At 50.7% G+C, this 12415-nt stretch overlaps 1 protein-coding gene across 1 annotated transcript; it reads right to left on the reverse strand.

Annotated features, from left to right (window-relative positions):
- Nucleotides 1-58: 58 nt before the first annotated feature.
- On the reverse strand, nt 59-7436 carry BATF2 (basic leucine zipper ATF-like transcription factor 2). The gene is made up of 3 exons (XM_030570041.1): nt 7168-7436; nt 5036-5137; nt 59-1275 (listed from the first exon to the last, which is right to left on the reverse strand). Exons 1-3 carry the CDS (start codon nt 7273-7275, stop codon nt 1081-1083), a joined length of 405 nt encoding a protein of 134 aa, XP_030425901.1. The 5' UTR covers nt 7276-7436; the 3' UTR covers nt 59-1080.
- Nucleotides 7437-12415: the final 4979 nt, after the last annotated feature.

Consider the following 12415-nt stretch of genomic DNA (forward strand, 5'->3'; position numbering starts at 1 on the left):
TGGGTCTACCACAGGAGTGGGTGGGGGAGGTTCTGTGGCCTGCACTGTGCCAGAGGTCAGACTAGATAGTCAGTGTGGTCCCTTCTGGCCTTACTGTGAGAGTGACATTCCTGGAATCTGATTATATGGCTAATGTGTACACCATAATGGGGGCCTGGCTCGTAATATACCAATCTAATAAGTGAGCCTCTGCCTCAAAAACTGCACTCCCTCATACAAGAGAATAAGCCCAGTTTAATTAAAGGTTCACACCTGTGCAGACAGAAACTCCAAGCCAATAGACTCTCCTGCAGAAACACAGTGTCTCTGTTACACAGAAATGTCAGAAGTTCACCATTGTCTCATTAAACATGGCACCCAGTTAGCAAAGAACCCAGGAAAATAACAGTCCATTTCAGTACAAACTGTTGCCCAGACAGCAGCTTGGTAATGGCTCCTTAGGGTGAAATTCACCTTGTACTTCAGGCTAGGGAAAAAGCCTGGACACCATAATGCACCAGGGCTGCACTGAGGACTCAATGGATAGGGCCTAACGCTAGGGAATCCTAGCTGATTGGTGTCCCCAGGTCAGCATAGCAGGGTGGGGAGACCAGGCTGGATAGAGCAAGGTCAGGTGTTGGCAGTGTGAATTTTATTAGTCTCCTCACATTGTCACCGGTCTGTTTTGGCTTTAGTGTTAGACAGCATCCGACAGGGTCTTCTCCTCCCCATATTGTGCTGGGTTCTGTCTGTGCATGATCCCATTCTGGGTTACCTCATGGATTGGTTAGGAATTCCCCCTCTAACCATGACCTGAGGAAGACGGTTTGATTGTTGTGGAGAGATCTACTGCCTGGAAGGAAGCAAAGCTGCATCCACTCACCAGCCCATCTCCCAGATTACATTTGGTGCTGTCCTTTCAAGCATCTGCTTCTGGCTAATGTCAAAGATGGAACTACATGGACTGTGGGCCTGAGCCAGGGCAGCAGGGAGGGAGAGATACCCGGCTGGACGGGTCCATGGGTCTGACCCACTGCAGCAGCTCTTCTCTCACAGTTTATCAGCCCTCCTTAGCTTAGGACTCCCAAGGAGTAGCCAGGGTCACTGTATCCCCCGGTCCTGCCCCTGTGCCAGCCAGTGCAGAATGGGGGTCTGTGTTGGCAAGGAGGGAGTCAGCATGTCTGGGCAGGTGGATTCGTGGTCCTTGAGCATTTGATTCCAGTACTTCACCTCCTCCTTCAGGGCCTCGATCTCCTTCTTCAGGGCTGTGTTATTCTGCTCCAGCTGCTCGTGTTGCTGGGGTGAAGGGAGCACAGAAAGAAAGGGTTAAACTAAAATTCAGGCCACCTTGCAGAATGGATCTATAGGGGGCCAGGTTCAGTAGGGTGAGGGAGCAGAGTCTAATGGGTTAGAGGTGGAGGGGTCCTGGGAGTCAGGACTCCTGGGTTCTGTTCTCATTCTTACTACTTGATTATTAGTAAGATTAAGATTTTGTCACTGTTATTTTTAGTACCAGTCAGGGACAGGTCACAGGCAATAAACAAAAATTCACAAAAGCCTGTGATCTGTCCCTGACTGGTACTAAAAATAACTGTAATAAAATAGGGCTGATGGGGGGAGGTCTGAAGCCCAAGCCGCCTGGGGAAGAGAGCCTGACCCCTTCTGCAGAAGGGTGGAGGGGTCCAGCATGCACCACTGCCGTGGCTTGGAGTGCAGGGAGCCGCCTGTGGCGGCTGGGAGCTCCAGGGACCCCCTACCACAGCTGAGAGCTCTGGGATCAGAGCTCTGGGTCCCTATGCAGCTCAGAGCTCCAGGGCCCCTGCTGGCTGACAGCTCCAGCCCATCCCCTCAGGGCTGAAATGGAAAATGTCACAGAGGTCTCTGAAAGTCATGGAATCTGTGACCTCTCTGGCCTAATCGCCTTAATGGTTAGGAAGATCAGCTCTATTATTTTTAGCCATTTCTGTGCAGAACACCAGTGCCCCCTAGTGGTTGATGTGGTGGCAGGCACAGTCACAGAATAGCAAACAGCAACAATGGCTATGCTGCTGACTCCAAACAGAGGGGCACAGGCTCTGCTGGTGCTTTCACATCAATGCCCATACAGCAGGACGTGGGTGCTGGGTTAATAGACTGGTCACTGCCTCTCATGAGACAAATTCTGCCCCTAGTTACCCCCACATCTGCTTCTATAGGGACATGTAGAGGGAAATGAATTCAGCCCTAGGAATTGTAGATAATCCATGGCCAATAACATAATCATGCTGGTGCAAAGTTAGAGCCCTGATTTCCCCTGCCCTCCATCTGCTCTTGGCTGTGCTGGATCTAGGACACCTGGCTGAACAGTTCTGATTCTATTCAGCAGGGGACGCTGCTGTGCCTGCACATTCATCACAGTATGCCCCGCGGCTGCATTAGCATTGCCTTCAGCACTGCCTTTAAATCCACAGTCTTCCCCTCGCATGGATGGTGCTTGAGGATTTTTAGGCACCTTGATCGCATTGAAGGTGAGGTGTGGGGGTTGATGAGGGGCCAAAAAGGCCCTGGGATGAAGAATAATAAGGAAAATGTTCTAGTGCCATTCTGTACATCAGTGGTGCAGCCTCTTCTGGAATACTAGATAGCAAAGGAAGGTGGGCCTAGTGGTCAGAGTCAGTCGGGAGACCTAGGTTCAATTCTCTGCACTGCCACAGATTTCCTCTATGGCCTTAGGCAAGTCCCTTAGTCTCTATGTGCCTCACTTTCCCCATCTATGCAATGAGGGTAATAGCACTGCCCTGCCTCACCAGAGCGTGGAGAATAAAAATGCACTAAGGCCAGTGTGATGCTCAGTGACTAGGGTAATCAGGTGCAGACAGGTATCTGAGCTAGATTCTGTGTGTACTGCTGGTCACTCCATCTCCAAAAGGGTATTGCAGAATAAGCAGGGGGGTCACAGGTCTGGAAACACTCTCTGAAAAAACTGGGATGGATTTCAAGGAGACAAAGGAGGGGGGAAATGATTGAAGTCTCTAAAATACTGACTGGCCTAGAGAAGGGAGATCAGAGCTTCTGTTCTCCTTGTCTCATACCATGAGAACAAGGGGCTGTTCAAAGAAATTGAAAGAGGGGAAATTCACAACTAATCAAAGGAGAATCTCACTCATACAACATAGCATTTAGCCCGCGGCACTCTCTGCCACAGCAAGGCACTGGTGCCAAGAGATTAGCAAGGCTCAGAAAAAGTAGTGTGGAGGCAGGTATGGAGAACAGGAATAGCTGGAGTTAATGTTGGTAAAAATTGTGGAAGGGCTATTAAACTTTGGGCTTCTGCAAAGCTCTGACTAGTAGAGACCAGGATGAGGCCTAGTGTGGGGGCCGGAGTAGTGCATATCTGCTTTTATGGGAATCTTACACCTTCCTCTGACGCATCTGCTGCTGGGCACTGTCAGAGACAGGCTACTGGGCCAGCCTGGCACATCCTATGTTCCTGCTCTGTGCAAGGTCTCCTGTCTCTCACTGGCTCCCTACCAGAGTCCAGATCACTGAGCGCTTTGCTATCACTTTCCCTGTGATAGATCAGCTGGGCATAGCCTTGTGTCCTTGCTAGACACAGCGTCTCCCCAACCAACTGCATGCAAAGGGAATGGTTTGGAAGGCCCCCTGTGTACCTTGCTATGGGGATGTAATAGAGAACGGAGGGCTAGACATTCTGCAGCTCACAAATGCAATGGAACAGACTAGTGAGAGACAGTGGGAGTCTAATGGGTATGCATGGTCTGGGAGTCAGGTCACCTGAGTTCATAGACTTTAAGGCCACAAGGGACCATCATGATTTAGTCTGACCTCCTGCATAGCACAAACCAGAGCAGCTTATTCCTAACTTGATCCCAGCTCTGCCACTGACCTGCTGGGTGAGTCTGTGTAAGTCCTTTCCCCACTTTACGCCTCTTTCCCCTCCCACCCTTTGTCTATCTAAACTGTCAGCTCTTCAGGGCAAAGACCGTCTCTCACTGGGTGTCTGTGCAGCACCTGGCATAAGGGGGGTTACAGTCTATGGATGCTGCCGTAATACAGATAATGTACGGAATGAGCATACAGTGACGTAAGGACTAACACGCAGGACTGAGAGCCAGGATTCCTGGATTTTAGCCCAGCTCTGGAAGAGGATGGGGAGGTCTAATGGGCTAGAGCAGGGAGAGGGCTCAGAATCACTTCCATGAAGGTGGCAGTTCAGCCCAGGGGGCATGAGTCCCAGTGTTCCCTTGGCTCTAGTCACTAAAGCGCATTCGCCTCCCAGAGCAAAGAACAGAACCCAGGAGTCCTGACTCAGGGGGAGGGATAGCTCAGTGGTTTGAGCATTGGCCTGCTAAACCCAGGATTGTGAGTTCAATCCTTGAGGGGGCCATTTGGGGAACTGGGGTAAAAATCTGGGGATTGTTCCTGCTTTGAGCAGGGGGTTGGACTAGATGACCTCCTGAGGTCCCTTCTAACCCTGATATTCTGTGACTCCCAGTCTCCTGCTGTGATCATGGGCCTGCACTGACTACACAGTAGGCACCATGCCAGCAAACTGAGAGGGGTCCAGGGGCCACACTTAATGCATGTGGCTATTTTTGGTTCACAAAACCCCAACTTTCTGGTGCTGCAAGATGCAAGCTCCTCGTCCTGTCTCCCAACCTTGGCTCCGGACAGTCGGGATGGCACCTCACCCTATCATCCCATGCTTGGGTCTTAAAGAGCCAGCGTTTGCTCTGGGGCTAGAAAGAGAGACCTTCCCTCCTCCAAGGCTGTGGTTCCAGCATGTCTCACTAAGGAATCCCACCTCAGGGCCTTGCCACTTGTGCTGATGGAGAATCCCTGCTCACCAGTAGAAGTATAGGCCTTAGGACACATGTAGTTACGCAGTTTTGATCACCTCCACCAGAGGGCAGTGGTCCTCACACCTGTGACCTCCTTGACTCCCACCATCAGTTCTTGTTAAGTTGCTAACAGGGGAGCCTTCCCTTTGTGGGGTCCCGCATCAGCACCCCTATATTTCATCCTGTCTTGTCACTCTTAGCCCCCCTCCACTGACCTGATGGAGCTCGTCCGCCTTCTCTGTGTGCTTCTGTCGGCTCCTCTGAGCAGCTGCACGATTCTTTTGACGCCTTTTCAGCTTCTTTTCTTCCAAAGAATTCTGGGAGACAAATCAACCAGTGAGGCATGAGATGAGTTGGCTGGGCTTCAGCTGAGGGGGCTCCCCAGCACAGAGGGCACTAGCAGTGAAGCCGAGGGCTGGGTGAGTCCTTGGGGCTGACCCCCCCTTCTCCCCTCCTAGCAGTGGGGTGAAATGAAGCCAATCAGCAGGAAGAGTAAGAGGAGAAGGGAGGATGTTTGCCCTGCTGCTACCCACACTGTGCCTGTGCTGGGGCTGGAAACAGAGGGCTTTGCACTCCAGGATTGTGGGATCCCGTGGGTTAGAACAGGAGACTGTGTCAGGGGTCCTGGGTTCTATTCTTGGTTCAGGGAGGGGAGTAGAGTCTAGTGGTTAGAGCCATGGAGGGCGATCAGGACTTTTGGGAGTCTCTTCTCTTCTCTTTATCATCCCAAGTGAACCCAAGCCAACAACAAAGCACTGGGGTTCTGGGGCAATAGAAAACACAGGACTATGGGTATTGCAACTGGCTGTTTTGAACCTACACCAGTCATGGCTCAATGGTGAATCTGATCAGGACTGACCCTGTCCCCCTATGCCTTGTGGCAGCCATGGGCACACTCCTTCATGCACACAAGGGCTGTGGCTTTTGAAAGCCCCCAGGGGATTTAGGAGCACAAGCCCAGTGACTGTCTGTGAGTTGGGGCTCCTAGGTGTTCTAGGCACTGTGGAGAGTCCCACCCAGGCTGGCAGTCAGTCTCCCAGCAGGTCTCAGAGCCCTACTGTGATCCCAACTCCTGAGGGGAATCTGGAGTCAATGCTGGGCATGAAAGGATTATTCTAGGGTGACGGACAACTACAGCTGACCCTCTGCCTGTCTCTCCACATCTTTTCACACACACAATCTGGCACAGACACAGTCTTTGTCATATACACAGTCACACAATCTCCCTTTCACACAGGCAGACACACACACACAAACTCTTACACACACACAAAATATCTGTCAAATGTTCAGACACACACAATCTCTCTCTGTGACACACAAAAACACCACACTCCTACCCATATAGTTGTCTCTGTCACACAAACACTTTCTCTCACACACTCTTGCACATATGCAGTTCTCTCTCTCACACACACACAGACACACACATCAAACACACACATACTATTTTCTTTCACACTACAGGTCTCTGTCTCACACTGTTGTCTCTCTCACACACACATTGACACACAATTCTCTGTCTCACACACTCAAACACACATACAGGTCTCATACACACACAGAGATCTCTGTCTCATACACACAGTCACACAACACGCAGTTCTCTATCACACACACTGTCACACATACATATACATATGTCTCTCTGTCACACACACAAGCACAGTTCTTTCTGTCATACTTTCTCATATATGCTCTTGCACACATGCACAGTTCTCTCTCTCTCTCTCACACACACACACACACTCAAACACAGACATTGTCACACACAGTTTTCTTCCACACACACACAAGCACACAGGTCTTTGTCTCACACCGGTCTCTCTGTCTCTCTCACAAACAATTCTCTGTCACTCAAACATACAGATCTCACTCACACACACAGTTCTTTCTGTCACACACACAAATCTGAAACAGATCTCTCTGTCTCTCTTACACACACACACACAGTCACACAACACAGCTCTGTGTCTCACACAGTGTCACACATACACTTACATATATATACAAGTCTGTCACACACAAAAGCACAGTTCTTTCTGTCACACACTTTCTCACACACATGCAGTTCTCTCACACATGCAGTCATACACACAGTTCTCTCTCTCACACACACACGTCTCTCTCTCTCACACACACGCTTCTCTCACACATACTGTCCCACATACACAATCACAGCCACAGAGAGTTCTCTGCCACACACATGCTGTCACACACACACAGCATTCTCTGTGTCTCACATACACAATGTCACACACACACAGAGAGTTCTGTCACACTCACACAGTTCTCTCTGTCACACACTCACACAATCTCTCTCTCATACAGCTGTCTCTGTACTTACCGCTCCTACCATTAGTATATTCCCATCCTGCGAGTCTTCAGAGAGGCAGCTAGTGCTGCTCTGGGACAGAGGGTTAGTCCCAAACTGCTCCATGCTATAGACATACATGGGATCAGCTCTTGAAGTGACAGACCCCAAGGAAAAGTGTGTACTCTGGCCGAGGAGCACTTAGCAGCTTGGGACCATCCCGACAGAAGCTGTGCTTTGCTGGCCTGGCCAAGCTCTCCCTCACAGGCTGCCAGTCATCTCCTAAGAACTCAGTCCATTCGTGACTTTATAAACACAGCTCAGTTTCGATTTATCCTAAACCAGCCCTTTGCTCAGAAAAGTCTGGCTCAGCTGGAAGACACGTGTTTGGAATTTCCTGCTTTGTGGGCAAGCCCAAGAACTTCCTCCCATCTAGCTGGAGACAGAGCACGCTGTGTCCCCTGGCCAGTTCCCTAAGTGCTTTCACTTTTCTGCAGGGAGTTGGTTCCTTATTCCTGCCCCTGTCCCCAGGTCTGTTCAGAACTTCCTCACCACCCTGCTGGCCTGGCAGCCAGTCCCAGGTCTCAGGGCCATGCTAGGGGAGAAGCAGGGAGGGTTCATATCCTGTGGTAAGGAAGGCAGGGTGAAATCCCAGCACAGACCAGGTGGCTTGGAGTTTTCATATGCGTTTATCCAGTCGAGATAGATATTACACTGCACCCTGCTAGAGAGAGAGAGAGAGTGTGTGTGTGTGTGTGTGTGCATGCATGCAAGAAAACTCCCCCTGCCTTGTCCACACTAGAATTTTCCCACAGGAGAGCATAGGCCTGCTAAAATCCCCACCTTTTTCCCTAAAGAAGACAAGTCCTCGAGCTTTAAATATCCTTCTGGGGCATATCCTCAGATGGAAGGATCTGCACTGATTTGCACTAAGCCCAAGGCTTATGTGGGATTTGCACCAGAAAGGATCTGTCCCATGGCAGACACTTTCCCTTCAAGATATATTGTTACTATTTAGCAGTAAAAAGTGACAGTGAGGTCTAGTTGATTACACACAGGTCTGGGAGGCAGGACGCCTGGGTTCCTTTGCTGGTTCTGGTGTATGTGGTGGGGGGAGGGACAGTTCAGTGGTTACAACAGTGGGCATAGGCAGTGGGTATAATAGGCCAGGGAGGCTAAGCGTGGGCTGTGGTGGGCCCGCCTCTGCTCAACAGCAAGTGCTGGGCAGGGAGGCCTTGCAGGGGAGAGGGGTGGAAGCAAGGAGGGATATGGTGAGGGTTGGGAGGGTCCACATGGGGGGAGGAGAGGAGGGATGTGCAGAGTGCAAGCAGCAGAGGCTTCAGGGAAAGGGGGTGTGTGGATGAGAGGAGGGACGCAGGGAGTGGCTGGTGGTGGGGGCCAAATGGAGGAGGAATGTGGTGGGGGGATGAGCAGGAAGGGGGAGGTGGTGGAGCAGAGCTGGGGTGGAGTATGGGGGTGGTCATGGGTGGAAGAGGCAGGGCAAGGAGCTAGCCTCCCCCAGGGGAAATTTCACCCACCACTCATGGCAGTGGGGACTGGGAATCAGAACTCCCTGGCAACGGCACTAGACAGCGGCCAGCACTCCACGAAGGAGTCCAAGATTTTAGCAGATGCTACCCAGAGGAACTCTGTCCAGAGAAGTGAGGCAACGAGAGAATGGAAATAGGTCTTCTGCAATATTTTTGAGGACCATTTTGTGTTAAATCTATGACTGATTGTGTTCTACTCCAGGTGGGATACAGCCCCTACAGGAACTACAAACAGCGGGGGGTGATTAAGGTGAATCACTGAGGGCAGGCCTACACTTAAAACACTGCGCCATAACGCTTCAGTGAAGACGTTACTTAGGCTGAGAGGAGGGATTCTACCATCAGCGTAGGAAATCCACCTCCCCAAGAGGCAGTAGCTATGTTGATGGGAGAATTCTCCTGTTGACTTAGCCAGTCTACTACACCAGAGGTTAGGTCGGTTGAACTGCGTAGCTCAGGGGTGTGGATTTTTCATACCCGGGAGTGACGTAGTTATACCCACCTGGTTTCCAGGTATAGACCTGGCCTAATGATAAACAACTCAAGAGAGGTATGACCCCCTGGAGGGGTTTCCATATACTGGATCAGTCTGGGCTTTCCAGAGACTGAGATACAAAGAAAAGGGCTTTTGGTATGAAAGGATGACCTTGAACTGACACTAGGCCTTCTTTCTGATCCAGCGATTGGCCAGGACCTTATGTCCCAGGGCCCTCAACCCCAGAGGAGGGGTTGGAAAGACTGGCCTATTAGGGCCCCGTGGGACTGATGGGTGATTCCTGGTGTGTTCAGGGTGTGTTTAAATCTATCGGTTTTATATGTTTTCTCTGTAACGCTTTTACCTTAAGAATAAATGTACCTGCTTAGAAAGAGCTATGTGGTTATTTGTAACTGCTGGCAATAGACTGCTCATAACCCTCAGAGAGAGAGCAAAGCTCAAGGACTAGGCTTTCAGCAGACTGGCTTGCAGGGGATATCACAGTGTGAGGCAGGGACCAGTGCAGCTGTAAAACGAAATGGTCAGAAGGGAGAGAGAGATGCGGGTCTCTACCCAACAGAGGCGATAGCTGGGAGCCGGAAAACTTAAGCGGGTGATTTTGAGAAACCATGGAGAGGGAATACAGATCCAGTTACCCAGCGACTGTGACAGGCCCTACAGTCAAGCTCCTTCTCCTGGGTTGTAGAGGGGGATCTTGGCCAGTGCCAGGAAGAGAAGAAGCTGTTGTGAGTGGGATCCTGAGAGGAAGCAGAAAGGCAGGGCTTCTTGGGCACAGAGCCCACTGGAGGGGCAGACTTGGGGATTTCAAAGCAAGGTAACTACCAGCTGTTGTTAGTTTCTACTGCATTCAGGGAAACAGGACGTTGTATGCATTCTTTGTGAATAGATGAGATTACACCTAGGAATAGACCTACCTCATCTCACTGATTTCTCCTACTAATGGACACAGCCCTGCAAGACCCCAGGTAGTGGCTAATTGCTTGGGCCAGAGGGGCAATGCTACACTCAAGATTGTGAAGTACTCAGATACCATGGTAATAGGGGGCATCTAATTACCTAAGATAGGTATTGCCCAGGGTAAACATTAACCCTTGGCTCTAGGGTGAGAGGTAATAGGAGTGGCACTCACACTGCAACTGACTATAAACAGCCAATACTGGAGGAGAGTTAAACACCTGTGGGTTTATGAGCTTATTTTACATGCCACTTTCAAGCTGTTCCTATCTGCCCACAGGCACCTAACTTTTGCTGATGTCCTTATCAGATTTTTATTGGTATTTCCAGTAAAGGGATGCAGTAGGCCCTTATCACTACCCGGAAACTGAGGCAGATTTAGTTAATCATTAATTGGCACCAGCAGTGTCTAGGGAGCTCTTCTCCCTCTCAGGGCCAGCTCCAGCTTTTGTGCAAACCCAAGTGGCGAAGCAGAAAAAAAAATGAAAGAAAGGAAAAAAAAGCTCAAAGATGAAGAGAGGGACTGAGGGACCCGCCGCCGAATTCCACTGAAGACCCAGATGTGCCGCCCCTTTCCACTGGCCACCCCAAGCACCTGTTTCCTTCACTGGTGCCTGTAGCCGGCCCTGCTCTCTCTACGCCTTATCTCTGGTAATCTCAGCCACAAATTCAACTGCCATCTCTGTGTGGACGGCTCTCACAGATACTGCTCTGCTCAGGAGCGGCGCCAGGGTTTCTGACGCCCTAGGCGGACAGCCATTTAGCCGCTCCCCCGCGGGTCCGGTGGACCTACCGCAGTCATGCCGGCGGACGGTCCGCTGCTGGAAAGGCTCCGGTGGAGCTGCTGCAGTGATGCCGGTGGGCGGTCCGCTGGTCTAAAGGCTCTGGTGGAGCGGCTGCAGTGATGCCGGCGGGCGGTCCGCTGGTCTAAAGGCTCCGGTGGAGCTGCCGCAAGCATGACTGTGGTAGGTCCACCGGACCCGCGTGCTGCCCTCCCCCGGCAAAATAGCACCCCCCATTGCCTAGGTCACCTAAATGGTAGTGCCAGCCCTGGCTCTGCTCCAGACCTGGTCCTTCTGTCCAAACTGAAATCTTGCCCTGTCTCCCTGACATCTCTTCATTGAGGTCTAGCTGTCAGCTCAACTGCAACATGACTAAAACAGAGCTCTTAATCTTCCTCCCCCAGCCCTCCCCGCTACCATCTTTCTTGAGCACTGTGGACAATACCACCAGCCTGCCTGTCATGTAGTTCTGTAACTTGGGCATCATCTTCAGCTTGGACTACTTTCTAAGGCCTCATATCCAGTCTATGGCTAAATCTTGCAGACTCTTTCTGCAAAACATCTCTTAGATACAGCCTTTCTAAACCTCTCATCCAGGCTCTCATCCCATGTCTTCCATCTCTCTCTCTCATCTTGCCCCACTCATATCCATTCAGAATACTGCAGCTGCAAAGATCATTCTTCTAGCCTAGCCCATCACATTGGTCAAGTCTCTCCTCTCTTTGCATCCCTTCATTGGCCTCCTGTTCTCTATCTTATCAAACATAAGCTAGTTGCCTTCACTTTGAAACCCTTCCTGACCTAACTCCACTTTACCTATCATCTCTCATTCAGTAGTACTGAAAGGTTGACTCCCACCTCTGATTGGCCCAGGATGCAGCCTCCATCACCCACATGTTAAATTTTTAACTAAGCACCTTCATACTTTCTCCAGTGCTGCCCCTCAGGGTTGGGAGGAACACCTGGTGAACACCCTCAGAGCTACCTCATTATCTGTCATGCTCCTGTACCAGATATGGACTGTCTCAGCCCCTGCTTATACACACCAGATGTGTTCATCATAAAATCCTTGAATCCTCTGCCAGGTATAGCTAAGGGTATGTCTACAGAACGAAATTAATTTGAACTTATTCTATTCAAATTTTTGGAAGCGATTTTATACATTCGGTGTTGTGTGTGCCAACTAAAGTGCGTGAATTCGGCGGAGTGCAACCACAGTACCAAGGCAAGAATCGAATGTCGGAGCGGTGCACTGTGGGAAACTATCCCACAGTTCCCGCAGTCCCTGCCGCCCATTGGAATTCTGGGTTAAACTCCCAGTGTATGATGGGGCAAAAACATTCTCGTGGGTGTTTTTGGGTGTGTGCTGTCATTTGCTCCTCCGTCTGTGAAAGCTATGGCAGATGCCATACTGCCAGCAGATGGTGCAGTACGGTGCACCACCTGTCTCCTGGTACTATGAATCCACCTCGCATGTCCTCATGTCTTTCTATCTACTC

This window comes from Gopherus evgoodei, chromosome 7 (assembly GCF_007399415.2).
Source record: "Gopherus evgoodei ecotype Sinaloan lineage chromosome 7, rGopEvg1_v1.p, whole genome shotgun sequence".
Taxonomy (NCBI): Eukaryota; Metazoa; Chordata; order Testudines; family Testudinidae; genus Gopherus; species Gopherus evgoodei.